The 16,849-nt window shown below is 33.0% G+C and overlaps 1 protein-coding gene across 2 annotated transcripts; it reads right to left on the bottom strand.

Moving 5' to 3' along the window:
• Nucleotides 1-5,185: 5,185 nt before the first annotated feature.
• On the bottom strand, nt 5,186-14,884 carry LOC132716182 (uncharacterized). Of its 2 annotated transcripts, none has more exons than XM_060699390.1 (12): nt 14,777-14,884; nt 13,569-13,723; nt 12,924-13,109; nt 12,287-12,402; nt 11,402-11,684; nt 10,775-10,984; nt 10,065-10,485; nt 9,101-9,235; nt 8,133-8,231; nt 7,537-7,628; nt 6,705-6,854; nt 5,186-5,887 (listed from the first exon to the last, which is right to left on the bottom strand). In XM_060699390.1, exons 1-12 carry the CDS (start codon nt 14,796-14,798, stop codon nt 5,774-5,776), a joined length of 1,983 nt encoding a protein of 660 aa, XP_060555373.1. In that variant the 5' UTR covers nt 14,799-14,884; the 3' UTR covers nt 5,186-5,773. The 2 variants fall into 2 exon arrangements, with proteins under 2 accessions (XP_060555373.1, XP_060555372.1); XM_060699389.1 differs by having other exon boundaries at nt 6,713-6,854.
• Between the last annotated feature and the right edge of the window lie 1,965 nt (nt 14,885-16,849).

Here is a 16,849-nt window from a genome sequence, read left to right as displayed (position 1 = left end):
ATTCCAAACAGTAGTTTTCAAGTTATGCTCTGGACAAGGAAAAGTAACAAAGGGCAATAACTCTGTAATTTGTCAAGATGGAGTTATGGTTCTTGTGCACTACACTTCCTCTCAATGTGCTTGACCATTGTATGAAGTTATATTGAATTCCAACCATTAGTCTTCAAGTTACGCTCCGGACAAAAAAAAAGCAATGGAAAAGTAACAAAGGGCAGTAACTCTGTAATTAGTCAAGATGGAGTTATGGTTCTTGTGCACTGCACTTCCTCTCAATGTGCTTGACCATTGTATGAAGTTATAATGAATTCCAACAATTAGTCTTCAAGTTATACTCCGGACAAAAGAAAGCAATGGAAAAGTAACAAAGGGCAATAACTCTGTAATTACTTTAGATAGAGTTATGGTTCTTATGCACTGCACTTCCCCTTACTGTGTTTGACAATTGTATGAAGTTGTTTTGAATTCCAACCAGTAGTTTTCAAGTTATGCCCCGGACAAGGAAAAGTAACAAAGGGCAGTAACTCTGTAATTAGTCAAGATAGAGTTATGGTTCTTGTGCACTGCACTTCCTCTCAATGTGCTTGACCATTGTATGTAGTTATATTGAATTCCAACCATTAGTCATCAAGTTATACTCTGGACAAAAGAAAGCAATGGAAAAGTAACAAAGGGCAATAACTCTGTAATTACTTTAGATAGAGTTATGGTTCTTGTGCACTGCACTTCCCCTTATTGTGTTTGACAATTGTATGAAGTTGTTTTGAATTCCAACCAGTAGTGTTCAAGTTATGCTCCGGACAAGGAAAAGTAACAAAGGGCAGTAACTCTGTAATTAGTCAAGATAGAGTTATGGTTCTTGTGCACTGCACTTCCTCTCAATGTGCTTGACCATTGTATGTAGTTATATTGAATTCCAACCATTAGTCTTCAAGTTATGGTCCGGACAAAAGTAAGCAATGGAAAAGTAACAAAGGGCAATAACTCTGTAATTACTTTAGATAGAGTTATGGTTCTTGTGCACTGCACTTCCCCTTATTGTGTTTGACAATTGTATGAAGTTGTTTTGAATTCCAACCAGTAGTTTTCAAGTTATGCCCCGGACAAGGAAAAGTAACAAAGGGCAATAACTCTGTAATTAGTCAAGATAGAGTTATGGTTCTTGTGCACTGCACTTCCTCTCAATGTGCTTGACCATTGTATGTAGTTATATTGAATTCCAACCACAAGTCTTCAAGTTATGGTCCGGACAAGGAAAATGCAACGGACGTCTGGACCGACCGACCGACCGCCCGACCGACCGACCAACCGACCACCGGGTGACTCCTATATACCCCCCCAAACTTCGTTTTTGGGGGTATAATGAAATGATAACAGAATACTGTATTACCTTATTTATTTTACCCCCAAAAATGTGTATTTAAAGTGCATGAGCTGTGCAGTGAATATCGAAAATCACGGAGCAGGGGTTCAGCATGCATTAATAACCCCCATACATTTGAATATGTTTATATATGGAAACCAAGACGGTTATTCCTATTTCTTTTGAACTCTTTTTGACTTTCGTATTTGTGCCTCATTTAAGTTTGCAATTATATATCTTTGTGAAAATTTTAGTATCTAGAGGTAAATATGCAATAATTTGTGAAATAAGGTCAAGGATTTAATTTTAAAAACAAGAATTGCATCTGACAAGTAAGAGAATGAATGTCTCGATCATGTATTCTGCCAAACAAGAATAATACAAATAAGAAGATCATTACAATATAAGTTAAGCATCTGCCGATAATAATTTCCATTATATACATCTGCCAAATAAAATATTTTGTCTACGATTCAAAAGTATATCTCTTTCATTGCCTCCGTCACACAGCAATGTTTTTCAATGCATATATATTTTACCAATGGATAATTTATGGTAACTATACATCTTTTCTAGAAGATAAAGTCATTTAGTTCCAAAAGAGAGCTGCAAGACTAATTCTAGACAAAGATTATGACACTCCATCTGCTTAACCATTTTCTGAACTCCGCTGAATGACCTTTTCACAGAAAAAAACTATTATGATGTTTAAGATAATGAATAATCTGGCGCCTTCCTATTATTATTATTATTCGAAGAAAAATTTAATGCCCTATATAATTAAATACCATTCCAGATGGATGGAAACAACAAAACATGTACACACATCTTCGTTTTTTTTTTGTCGTTCATGAAAATGTTGTCAAATTTGGAGCGCTTTACAATCGTGCAATTTTATGAATACAAAATTTAATTAAATTTGCGAAAACGCTCTGTCGAACATATAAGCTGTATCTTGTCACAATATGCCTCAGAAATTTATATTTTTTTATTCTTTAGAAATGTCAAACATGTGTTTTATAATGTTAAGAAAATGAATTAAGTGCATGTTAGATGTTCTATAACTGCAAAAAAGTATCTCAGAACATACATTTATGTGTTGTCAAGGTAGCAAGATGTAAACAAAGTAGTATTTTGACTTCCATACAAAATTCACTAAAATTATACCAATTCACTATACCAACAGAACTTAAGATGAAAAAGATATATTGCAAATGGGTATGTTTTTGGAAACTGTAAGAAGATACCAAAAATAATCAGTTTTTGAGAAATAAAAATTATAGCATGTCTGAAGCTTAATGGGCCTTAAAGTTACCAATTCACACACTGTTGTCTTTTTTTATCCTGCTCTAACACAGAAAACCACTTCATAACAAAGTTTAAAAGTTCGGCGTTCGTAGCGAACAAATGTCATCTCATCACATTGCCATGACAGGAATAGACAGGATTAAATGTAAAACTAACACATTTATAAAAAGAACAAATATTTATTTCCATATCATACAAATACATTCAATAAATTTTTATTACCTTCTTTCATACATTTGAAATTAATAAATTAATAGTTTTTTTTCAGTAACAAAATAAAAGTTTATGTCGAAATAAGCATGCAGAAAACGGGCATAATGAAATTTTTTTTAAGGAGAAGAAAACCAAATAAAATATGGGAATATATATATTTAACAATTAGTTATTTTAGGTCCCACACATGTAAAATATATGCTAAAATTCGAACACTGATAAATATTCAATGTCGGCGAAACAAACATAACATTTCAGTATACATGTATAAGAAAAAAAAACACATTCATTCTGAATTTTAACCGCCTTTGTTACGCGATAAAACGCAATCGATTACTAGTATCTGGTACATTTTAAACAGCAAAATACCTTGTAACTATCCGGTATCTAAACGAAGTCTAGGACATGTTAAGAACAAATATAAACTAGGACAATACCCCCCCCCCCCCCAAAAAAAAAAAAAAAAAAAAAAAAAAAAACACAAAAACAAAAAAACAGCTAGACAAATAGCCACAATGGCAAAAGCCCACCAAGACAAAATCCCAAGAATCACTTCACCACCAAATCACTTTACCAAATCACTTTACCGATCAGAATCACAATAGGCAAGGGTGATAGGAAAAATGGGATTTTTGCTTGTAAAATTAAACGTACAATATTCTAGTTTAATAAACCAGCTGAATGGCAAGTTGTTTTGTATAATCTAATTGAAATGGATTCATCTGAACGATGTGTCAAGTTTGGTGGCTCTGAGCTTTTGTTCCTCGTGGGCTTTTAAAAGTTCTCTAATTAAAAGTGTTATTATTTATATTATTTCATTTAAAATATACAGAATCATCCAATTTATTGCAGTGAAAATTTTCTTCGTAATAATATGATGGTTACTACTAATCAAATTTAACCCAACCCTTTCAAGCCAAGTATACTATATAAATTAAACCGAAGAATATCTTTTCAATTGGCTGCAATATTTACACAAAGTTTTCACGTTTTAATTTATCGCCAATTGACAATGCACATTTAAACATAACAAAACTTTAGAATCAAAACACTACCTTAAAATGTATATATACATATATAACAATACTTATACAAGTTTAACATACAAAAATAAAAACTTACTGCAGCACACTATAACACATTTCATGGTCCAGAAAGTATTACGAGTTATCCGTTATAATGCATTATTGAACCTTTATCGGACGCCGAGTTCAATATACGTTTTGTAGCTGTGTGCGAGTCCAATAAAATCAATATAGTACTAAACAATGTAAAATTAACTCTTTATTTCCTACCACAAATTCTTAAGGCGAAAACACAATGACATTAAGAAAACACTCAAAATATACGGTGTTTTTTGTATTATATTAAAAATACAGTTATTTCGGGCACAATATGGATTTGATGTGGAACTTTGGACTCAAAAATGAAAGCGAGGCTGGCTAAATTGCAATAGAAGTCTGATACAGGATTTCTTGAACTAGGAAAATGAAAACGGATAGATGGAGCACAATATGGATTTGATATGGATTTTTTGGACTCTGGGAATAAAAACGAGACTAAATAGATAATATTCTATCCAATAATGACACATTTATACGTGGTGCAAATAAAGAAAGTTAATAGTAACATTTTATTAGGTGTTAAATAAATGACGTGTAAAATAAATGATATCATTGTTTTATATTTACTTTTTAAAATGTATATCAATATATCGAGACACATGTATATAAAAACAAAGATTATTTATAGTGATATATGGATACTTCCAAAGAAAGCAAAAACAGGTACTTCAAAAAAAAATATTTTCAAATTTTGCACACATGGCCTGTAGTTCATAATCATCTAGCTCTGATATAACACGGATTAAAAGTTCCTCTACTGTGTTACTTTTGCTGTGAATGAAGACTGAAGGTAAACAAGTATGAATGTATTTATTTTATTGACATCCGTTGGAAACTAAAGTATTTTCGGTAATAATATCATTGAAAATACATCTTGACATCTATCCTCGTTAGAATGCCCATTAACATAAATCATAACCAAAACATCATCAACAGTTGTACTTTTGGTTTCTGAAACATAATAATAATAAGTACAAAATGTATATATGAGCCGCGCCATGACAAAACCAACATAATGGGTTTGCGACCAGCATGGATCCAGACCAGCCTGCGCATCCGCGTAGTCTGATCAGGGCTTACAAACCCTATTACAAGTAGAGAAACATAATAGCGCACAGCATGGATCCTGATCAGACTGCGCGGATGCGCAGACTGGTTTGTATCCATTGCTGGTCGCAAACGCACTATGTTGGTTTTGTCGTGACGCAGCTCCAATTATGTATAGAAAGACTGTGTTTATTCCGTGTATTTTCGGGGCCTCATACGAAGATTGAAGGAAAGACGGAAAGTTGCCGAAAACTTGCAATTGCTTTTTCATACATTGAAAAGTTGCGTCATGTGCTTCATTGAAACGAAAATGCCGGCAGTTTTTAAACATTATTCCAACAGTTTACTGCAATAAATTTCGTACTGTTTTGTTGAAAACCACTATTAAATTGACAATTCAGAAAACGAAAATCATATCAGAATCAATGTGTCCCTGTTATCGCATGGTGTTTATTTAATCAAGATTTTGCATTTAACGCTTAATTCTGGGACCATTCCTATGGGTATTTGTATTGAGCAAAATCAACCTGCATATCTACCATGCAGCTTGATAGAATCCTGTGTTCTTAATACTTAATTAAGCTTAATCTATATCACCTTACTTAAAAAAAAGAAAGTTCGAAATCAAACGTAGGGAAAATTCTATAAATAATTGACGTGTGTCCCTATGATCTTAAAAATCCCATTTAGCACCAGTCTTCAAAGCTTTGTCGTCTGTGATTTAAATCTTCGCTGCTACGTTTTTTCGATTTTTCTTCTTGTCGTCTGCCAACGTTGCCATCCCCTTCATCAGTGGCGGGTAATAGCTCGTGGCTGACACACGAATCGGAACTTCCTGCAATAAAGCAAATGCCACTCAAGGAAAAGATTAAAAAAAATCTTCTGTGTATCTATAGCCTTTATAAAGTCGGGATCATGTCAATGATAAATAGAATGCTAAAGAGTCTTCATCCGCGAGAAAACAAAAACATAAAACCATAAAAAAGATCGAAATCTGTGAGTTGAAACTGGTTTATTTAGGAAAAACGAATCAACATATTTCTCTTGACGCTGTTGGTTCGAATCCAGAAAGGACGTTAAATGTCTACTACATAACTTCGTTGAACATAGCCATTCCATCCGTGCCGTCAGATCATTGTCAGTTCTGTTCGCTAGTCAGTCAGAACATATTTCTCTCTAAAATAATAAAAAGTTTTACCCAGACTGAAAGGTGGACAGGTTTATTTAAGATATTTATTTATTCATATGACTAACAATGGGTTATGATTCCTATCAAACATCGTGAACATAGATGATGTCTGTATTGAAGGAAGTCTACCTGCGAGATGTTTTTCGCCATTAGTGACAAGAAGTTGTACGCAGATATAGTCTCTATGTGTACCCATTTCTTCAAAATTATTTCAAAATCCATCCACTAGTATGCACACAGTTGTTGACCGGACTAAAAGTGGACAGACAGATTGACAGACGGATGGACAGGCAATGACATACCACCATTCGTGGGTATAAAAATAAAGGCGCAAAAGAATGTAAGCTATCATCATTGCTTTTAGATTATGTTTTATCCTTGATACTTTGGTAACAATGAAGGATAATTTAAATAAAAATGATTTAAAAGTTTTTTCGTTTATTCTTAACGAAATTAAACGTACATGCTCACCAAGATTTTGTTCTGTTGGTCTAGTGACATTGTAAGCGTCTTCATTAACCAGACGATCTTTAGAATAATCCTCGTCATTCGGTCCGCCCGTTCCGCCGTACATCCGGTCTATCAACCAGTAGGTGTCCATTCGACCTTTACCCTGGTAAAAAGCAATGATATTTTCATTAAAATATGAATATGTATAATTCTATGTTTTACAAGCTTATTACATGAGAGAGGCATCATTTGCATTGTCTTTTTGTTTCTAATTGCAACTTATCAGCAGCATAATATCTGCAACGAATCTGCTTTTACATCCACACTTAGCCCTTATCCCGCTGGAAATGTTAAATGAACTTGTCCATCTTTCTGTAAGGACTGAATCATTTATCTTTTTTAGGGGAACATTTCTTAAAACCTTCTTACTAAAAAGCGAACGGTGTAAGCCTAGTTTCAATATTGCAGTCTGACCGATTTTACAAACTGATATTTCACAGATACTCGTAGCTAGATGCAGACCCTAATGTGGTCTGCACATTCCCATTGGTATATACAGTAGCCGCTAGTAAGCTTCATGCTTCCTTTTATTGATAAGTAACCAAAATTATGCATATACAGAGGTGTTTTAGAAAAATGAAATTCATGTTTTTAACCCGTACAACAACATCAATATATCTGTATATAAACCAATGGTTACACACCGAATTGACTTAGAAAGCATTTATTTCTTGTGCTTTCTTTGCTCAATCAGAAAATCTCGACTATCATTCATAATTATGAAATTTATAAACGGTTAAATGGTTTATAATGTATTATTAATGAAGTGATGTTATGATATTTACTTTTATGTCCATATTTCCACGTAGCTTCATCTTATACTTGCCAGTTTTCTTCAAGCATAAGTAAGTATTGTCACTTATATGGATGCGGTTGGCTGAAAGTATAGCAAATGAATAAATAAAGTGACATTATCATCACTAAGATTTAAAAATAAAATAAAATTTTCTTTTACTATCTCGTTGTGATTATTTTTTTCCGTAGCTATGTTCTGTTATATAACTTTTGCAAATGTCGAGCAAAGTCCTTATCAGTTTGCAACTGCCCTTTCAGTAAATTACAGGGGAAAGAAACGTCTCTAACGGCATTGTGGGAGCATTACATCATTGGTACGACACTACTGGAGATAACTTTTTATAACTTTGTACCTAATTTGATTACAACCAGCTTCTGAATAACTCATAACTCTATGCTTGTAAAAAGATATCTAAACATGTGTGTGCTTTGTACCTGTTCAGCAGCCTTTTCATTTAAAACAGAAATTATTTTTTAATTAGGTCTAATGACAACTTGTAGACATCCTCCGCAGACTAGCTAGTACTAATTTTGGGTAATACCGGTATTGTAAATAAAAAGGAAGACAAAATGACGTTATACTTACGTAGGCCATAAGAATTCATTCTAGAAGCAATGTTGACTGTATCACCAAACAAACAGTACCGTAACATAACTGTGCCTACAATACCAGCAGAAACTGAACCTGTCAAACAAAAGAAAAGTAACATTTTATTAGCATAATGGAATACGTGATTCTGACAAAAATATTTCAATACAAATGGGTAAAGTCTAATATAAAACGTTAACAACACAGATGTACAATAAACACTAAAGATATGTGTAAACAAATATTAGAACTAGTTGCTACGAGGAGTGTTCAAATATGAATGCATCTAGGCACGTAAAATTTCATTCCTCACTGAATTGTTCATGTTGTTCCCTCAAACCATTCACCTCCAACAGATATACACAGTGTCAACGTACAGATTCAATCATTGAAGGCATTTCATAGTCATTTTAGACACTAGAATACTGCAGAACCAAAGTGTTTGCGCTGAACAAATTTTCGACCTGGAATGTTTTTTAGCTTTGGACACAAAAAGAATCTCATGGGATTAAGGTCAGATGAATACGGGGGTTGGGGAGCACAACGAATTTTTCTCTGCATAAAATCTTGCACTAAAGACGCCTTATGCGATGCCATGTTGTCATGCTGTAATCTGACACTGGTCAAATATTTTGCAGGATTTCGTTTTCGAAAGTATTTGTTAGTTTTCGAGGAATCCATTTAACACAGATCTTTCTCATTTTCAAATGACTATAAACTATTTATTTCACATTAGATGAACACCATCTTGTCAGACAAGGCTGTTTTAGGCCGATGGGAATATAGTACTTTGATTACAATTGTTTTGCAACGCCCGCATCTTACTAGCATGTACTTGTCATTTTGATTATATGTGAACATTATTTTGGCTCAAAAGCGAAACTAAAGAAAAGGCAAGAAAAGTTGAATGGGAAACGTCGTTCATTTCGTTTGTCACAATAAACTTGTTTTTATGTGATACTCACCAGTATTTATTCCAATCTGAAGTTGTATAGGTGTATGTTCGGAGGGGAATTGTTTGTTTCGAGACATGTGGAGCACATCAATTGCCATAGAGGCAATCTCTGATACATGCTTTTCTCCATTTCTGTTTGGTAAACCTGAATTCAACATTTGAAATTTAAAGCATCCATATTTACAATGATAAAATTATAGTATAAAAAAGTATAAAACGACATTTTTTCTATATTGTTTGTACCTTACAGAAAAAGCTATTCATAGTTTGTAATTATAATGTGAATTTAAAGGCACATAATGCCTCAGAATGAATATTTTGTTTTTATTTATGTTGATTAAACTTATCCTTGGCGTTTTTTTTATAAATCATCTGCTACAAGAGTGTGTCTGTTCTGTGTTGTTTTATTTTCTAAGTTCAGTTCCGTTCTTTTGGTAACCAGTAATTGTGCATATTTTTGTGATCTTTCCTTTTACCACAATGGAATAAAACAACAACAAAAACTTGAATATATACAAAATGAAAAATATGGTCTCAAATCAAAAGAAATATTCAATCTAAGGTAAAAAGTTCATAATGTTATTGTACATTTGCAATTTAAAATAACCTTTTTTGATATGAAACTTGCCAAATCAAAATTTGGTTTTCATTAATAAATATACGTTTCAAGATTTTTCTTTAAAAACAAACAAAAAACAACACCTAATACAATGTACCATTTTAAAGTGCTCCTTTACCATTAGTATATGCCTCTATCGTATGCCTCTATCATATCAGAATAAAACTGATAGTGTGACTCAGATTTGAGTCTTAGTAACATCGGGGTACATTTACTCAACAGTTACTAAGACGTTATATATTAGTTTAGCGCTTTTATCTCCGATATGCAAATATCCAATAACAGGAATATCTAAAGAAAATTGTTAACAAGCCAATCAATAGGCATATTAGCAAGATATTTAGTGGTTTTATACCTGATGCCACCATGTAACAATCGTTGATAGTTTCCACCTTGTACACGTCATAATTGCCAATTTGTTCGTCCATAGCAGTATACAGACTGTTCAAAATCTTTACCAAATCTATGGGAGAGCATTCGGCGCATACTTGATTGAAGCCGGAAATACCCGAGAAGAAAATCGTGACTGATCGGAAGAATTCGGATTCTACCGCTGAACTATTTTTCAGTCGTTCTGCAATTGACTTAGGTACCATCTGATACAGGAGTGTGTCTGTTTTGTGTTTTTCTAAATTCAGTTCCTTTGTTTTGGCAACAAGAGTCTGTGTATATCTTTGGATGTCGCTGGCAAGAGCTTCAGATGAGAACATGATGACTGGACACATAGCAATTACTACAACGACCATTGATGCGTAAATCACAACTTTTGTGATAACCTAAAATCATAAACAAATCAAATCGTTGAATTGTCAATGAGATGAAAGAACGCATATGGGATAATTGTCAGAATCTAAAGAAAGTATTGATGTTCACGACTACAGAATCTAGTGTTGAAGATGTTCGACCTCAATAAATAATAATAACATATCATAATAAAATAAAAGTAACAACAACAACGGTGATTATGATAATAAAATTGAAAAAAAAAAATATCAAAAAAAGAGAAAACGAGGGGAATGGAGGAGGAGGAAGAAAAAGAAGAAGAAGAAGAAGAAATCATTTTACCTGTTTGAGGACTTCTTCAACTTCCTCTGTAATTCTGCTGGCAACTTTTTCTTGAATCATCAGTAATGAGTCGAGATATTCCGTCATGTTGTCAAAGAACCATTTCGTCTTCTCCTCCGACTTGTAAGACACATTCAGGTCATGGTACTGTATTTCATACCGGTAGGCGTTTACTGTTACTGTTATGTTGATGCCCGTTGATTTGATTTCCTGTATTAGAATTATAAATAACGATATATCCGACATTATGAAACCATATAACTACGTTTGGAGTTCCGATACTTAACAGAAAATAAAGGTAGCAGCTCTTGGTAATTTGTAACAAAGCACAAGAGTCACAAATAATAAAATGTGTAACATTTTATTTCACGTAATAAAATGTAACATATTCTTCAAGTCTAACATACAAATCGGAGGAAATATTTCAAAGTATACCATTATTATATGTCTTACAAATTCTAAACATAGTTTGGTAATACATTTTAGTACTGTACAATGCGTATTCTTTGTGAAGTGATGTATAGTATACCAAACCATATACAATTATCAATACTTCAATCGTTTTACATTAATATTATTTTTTTACAACCAATTGCACTGTATATGTTTGCATAAAGTCTTGCTTACCTTAACTTCTTCCATAAGCAATGGGACAACTATATCGGAGTAGAAAACAGCGGTTTTGTAGTTGTATTTAAAGTCGTGAACCTGGTCGTTGTAAAATTCAAAGTCTATCCAGCGAGGGAACATTCCAATCGTGTAAAACATGGCACCGTATGCTCTCTCCACACCGATATCTTCTTTACAACGAGTTATCTTCTGGTAAGCGACCAGCGTCTTCCAAGTAGCACCGAACCCGGAACCTTTAATATTCTCTACTAGCCATTCCAGAAACTCCCGCGTGATGTCACTGTAATAGAAGATTTGCCAGCTAGCTATTTTATGTACATGTAGTTTGATTATGCAGTTAAATTGCATTTTAGACCAATCTTCTTTGGCAATTTAACGTTAAAGGGATTCCATTGAGTTTTTTTTCGATATGATGGGACTGAAAATATTTGTCCAAGATTTATTACCATTTGACGAAGGTCTCGAACAATAACTTGGTCATTCTCTCACCCCGTTAGTCTAAAATAGTAAGTTTTATTGTGAAAAATGACCTAAAAATGAAAAGCATTGCAACGCTCTTCACTCAAATCCAGGTAAGAATCGCACAAACAGTCGATTTTTCAGTTTAATTCAGATTTTATTTCTTTATTGCCGTTTGTAGATTTTAAGTGCTACACATTCTTAAACTTTTATGCCCTTTAACATTAGTGAAGTTCCTATAATGCTTCAAACCATGTAACAAATAAGAATTCGCTCACGGATAGCCCAATTAACTATTCGATTGAAAGAAACGTATTTATAGTAATATAAATCTACAACCTATCCTTTTAATCTATGTAAATCATACTATTTCATACCATATTTTATAAATCTGACTGTTCAGAGTCCCTTTATTTTACCTACCTGTAAAAGTTGATTTCTTCATAAAGATCTACTTTCTTCGGATTCAGGGATGTTCTGTGTTGTGCTATATAGGACATGAGATTAACTTTGCTTCTGAACTGCTCCCGGGGATTTCTCTAAAGCAGAAAAGCGTATATGCATTACAAAATCGAAAACAAGAACTCAACTAACATTAATAAAACACCGCGTTCAAACTTGTCTACACACACCAAATCACCAAATTTGTGTTGGCTTAAAATGTTATTGTCACCTTCTTAAGAAAGTTACTTAATTATTATAAGTATTCTTTTTAAGCCTTGGTCAAAGGTGACCATTAAGAGCTATGAAACATTTCTCTTATTATTGTCTGAAATATGGTTTCTTATTGGTCAGTGTAGATTTTGTACAGGATTCTAATTCTGACCAATCAAATACCCGAGATCTGAGTTTGAATTGAAAAAAGCCTCTTTAACCTAGGAGTGGCTGTGAACTAGCTTAGAGTAGTTAAGAAACTCATATGCTTTAACTTATATGTCTGACGGAAAGAGGTATCCGAATCTAAACTTTTATTCAGTATCATATCCATATACAATATAAAATATTATTTTTCTCACTAGAATACATTTGTCCAAGTGTTTATAAGAATAAAATGCTATACCTGTAAGGCACCAGGCCAGATTGTCAGCTTCTCTAGCGCGTCATCAGTAGCCATATATTCTGCGAGAAGAAACGTTTTGGTTCCAGGTCCAAGATCGCTTAAATACAGAACGCTCATATCTCGTTCCATCTGCAGACGATGGATTAAGCGTCCAAGGACTACCACTATAGACATCGAGTTTTTTGCCTGTGATAAATATTTAAATCATAATATTTGGTATATGCATGGTTATGCATGTAAAAAAGACAAATTTAATTAAAGCAGTTGGTCATTTCCGGTATATTTAAGGAAGAGACCACAATAAAAAAAAAATCTACTGCACACTCACTGACAGGACACAAGCCTTTATAATGTCTCCATTACTTAATAAACTTTTCGAAAGGTTGCACAGTATAATAAATAATAACTATTTTTCTAAATAGCAACATCAGAAATTGACGCCGGAGTGCGCCGGAATCAGGAATCTTTTCACCACGTAAAGATGACCAGACATATACGACGTGTGTCTGAAATAACAAAACACAAATCACTGATTAAATATGAATATGAGGACTAACTATTATATATCCTAAATCTACGTAATATCTGTAGTAATCCTTAATAACCTAACGTTTCGACAGATCCGGTTCACAAAATGTAACTTACAACTTCAATGTCGGTTTTGCTTTCCACACTGTCTGAAAGTGAGTACATCGTAAAGCCCCATACACCGAGGATAGGTATCACTGTCAAACATAGTATCTTAAACAACTGGAACCTTTTCCCGCGGTCTGTCAACGGGTTCACACGACATAATGGACCTGAATTGGGAAATAAATTACATATATAAAAGACAACATAATTTATATTTTAAACTTAAATGTATACCCTGGAAACAATCGTATGCTAAAAAGTTAGTTTTTATAAAAAATATCAAGAAACAACTTTGTATGAGGCCCAGCACATGTCTCGTATGAATATACTAAAAAAATACCTGTATTTCCTGTAGGGTTGGACTCTAATTATTTGTACATTGAAAATGAAGCAGACACGTTTTTTTCTTTCAGAATTCTCAAACATAATTATATTACAAATACATGTATATTAATCATGAATAAGCACCCCCAACTCTTAAATCTATGTGTACCAATTTATTCATTGGTCAACACCTTTAACTATTAAATATATGTGTAAAAAGGCATATTTATTACGAATTAGCACCTGTAAATATCAAATCTATGCGTATAATCATAAAGAATCAGCACATTTACTGATAAATTTATGTTTACAAATGTATATTCATTACAAATCAACACATGTAACTATTAAATCTATGCGTTCAAACGTATATTCATCAAGCACAAGCATATTTTACTATTAAATTTATTTGTACAAATATATATTCATTATAAATCAACACAAAAAAAATCAAATCTATGTGTTCCAGTATAAACATGTCAAGGTTCAGACACTTTTACTGTATAAACTATAATATTCACAAAGAATAAGCACCTGAAACCATTAGAGAGTACACGTGTCAGCCACTCAAAAGTGTCATTAGTAGAACATGACTGATTTTCAAATGCTAAGGGAATATCATGCTTGATAAATTTATTTCCAGCAAATTTCAGGTGACCCCCATGTAGGGCCTTTACAAAACGGGTTTATTTTATTCCCGGCAAACTTCAGGTGACCCCAATGCAATGCCCTTACAAAAGGGTGTATTTTAATCCCAGCAAACTTCAAGTGACTCCATGCAGGGCCTTTGCAAAAGTTTTTTTTTATTCCCAGCAAACTTAAGGTGATCCCCATGTAGGGTCCTCACAAAAGGTTTTGATGTTAACCTTTAGATAGGACCTATAAACTATACATACCACATCCAATCTCTGCAAACATGTTGGTCTGAATAAGGTCAATAATATCATCGTTGTTTACAGGTGCCGCACCTTTCTTTAAATTCTCCGTCCTAAAATATGATCGGATTAAAATAATTACACGGATATAACAGATAATTGTAGGAATATTGCAGATAGTTGTAGGGATATCATATATAGCTATAGAAAAGTTACAGATAATAATTGTAGGTGTTTAACAGATAGTTGTAGGGATATTACAAAATTGTTGTTTGGGTCTTAAGGTAATGTTAGAGATTTTTCAGATAATTTTAGGTGTTTTAAAATTGTTGTAGGGATATTACAAATAATTATAGGGATCTAAAGGTAATGGTAGATATATTACAGAAAATTGTAGGGGTATATTATTTACATGTAGTTGTAGGGATACTATATTACAAATAATTGTAGGGATATTACATGTAACGGTGGGGATATTTCAGATAATTGTAGAGACATTACTGTAATCGTATGTAAATTACAGATAACTGTAGGTATATTATTGGTAATTGTTTAGATATTAAAGATAGATGTAGGGACGTTAGAGATAAATTAGTGATATATTTATGGATATTTAAGATATTTGTAGGAATACAACAGGTACTTATCGGGTAATTACAAGGAATGGTAGGGATATTACGGATAAATTTAGGGACATTGCAAATAAATGTGGGGGTATTACAAATGAATGTAGGAATATTAAAGATGGGTGTCGGGACATTACATGCTATGGTTGGGATATTGCAGATTATTGTAATGTTGTGGTGCTATAAACATAAGATTGGAGGGTTATTAACATAAAATTATAGGCATATTATAGATATTGGGATATTATCATTTAAATAAAGTGACCGGTCATCATGTTTTTTTTTTCGTTTTTTTTTTTTTTTTTTTAAATTTCAGATATCTACACATTATAGCAAAGAATCACAAAAGGGTTTATGAAAAGAGATTTATCTATGTCGCAAAGTAGAATACGCTTAGGAAGTCATACATATGTGAAAATTGACAATAGTAGGATGTGATATAAACATTGGCAGTTACTATAAATTAAAGTGGCATAAATTGTAACTTTAAACAAATCCTGTGTTCTTTCAGAAAAACGTGTAAAATTTTCAAAACTTTCTTCCATTCTGCTGCCGTAAAATACACATAATTAATAATTGCTATCTACATAATTTAGTTATATACAAACAATGGTAATTGTGATTAGAAAATCTGGAATAGAAAAAAAGGATAATAATAAAAAAAATGGCAACTTACTTGAGATCGGACATCTGCTCCATCTTGTCGGTGTTTTCTTCCTAACCTTTTTTATCAAAATTCAAAAAAAAAAAAATTTTTTTTTCAATGAGACGCATAAACAGAAGAATTTAACTTCTGCTACTATAAACAGATCGGCTACACTGGTTTCATAACTATGTTTTCGGTTAGTTGTCATGGGAATTTGGTCAACTTCTTTTGGTGATAATTGAAGACTTGGATAATGAAAATATATGTAAGAAAACATTTCCTCAAGAAAATCCAATATCTTCGTTGCCATGGTAATTTAATCATTAGCGATCACATAAACTGCGACATTTTTGCACGTTCGTGTATATGAATTTGGCTAAATATCGAATTGTTTAATTTTTAGCAATCGCAAATTTACGGCCATTTCCGTCAACCTTCGGGTAAGGCTTATAATTATGTTATTGGCGAGGTGTTCCGAATAATTCTTCTGTGGAGAGGAATATTTATATTACTGAGACTTATTGTCAGCCTTTGGAGTATTTACCAATGATAATATGGTTGTTATAAGTAAAATATGTTGTTTTTGTGTAAAAACCACGTGTGAAGCAATTATATGGTGACAAATATAGATAAAGTAGTAATATGTAATATAAAGATAAATATTTGTTGGCTTGGTGGCTTGAAGAAAAAAACTGATCATGGTGTTATGATATTTAGTATTCTTTACTTGAATCGATCCCCGGGAGATGCTTGTTGGTAGTTTAGCGCAGAGGAAGGTAGTCAGGAACGATGTTTAGGAAACTGCCCGTCTATATTGAGAAA

This window comes from Ruditapes philippinarum, unplaced genomic scaffold, assembly GCF_026571515.1.
Source record: "Ruditapes philippinarum isolate M1 unplaced genomic scaffold, ASM2657151v2 ctg2601_1_1_1_1, whole genome shotgun sequence".
Classification (NCBI taxonomy): Eukaryota; Metazoa; Mollusca; class Bivalvia; order Venerida; family Veneridae; genus Ruditapes; species Ruditapes philippinarum.
Note: the sequence above shows the minus strand (reverse complement) of the source record. Positions and strands in the feature narration are given on the sequence as shown.

Bases quoted from the DNA above. Each gene is read 5' to 3' on its own strand.
- LOC132716182 (XM_060699389.1), bottom strand. From the start codon at position 14,798: ATGTTTGCAGAGATTGGATGTG. The intron at 11,685-12,286 runs GTAGGTAAAATA...CTTCTATTACAG, and splicing joins GAAGAAATCAACTTTTACAG to TGACATCACGCGGGAGTTTC. The intron at 10,486-10,774 runs GTAAAATGATTT...TTATGATTTTAG, and splicing joins TTGAAGAAGTCCTCAAACAG to GTTATCACAAAAGTTGTGAT.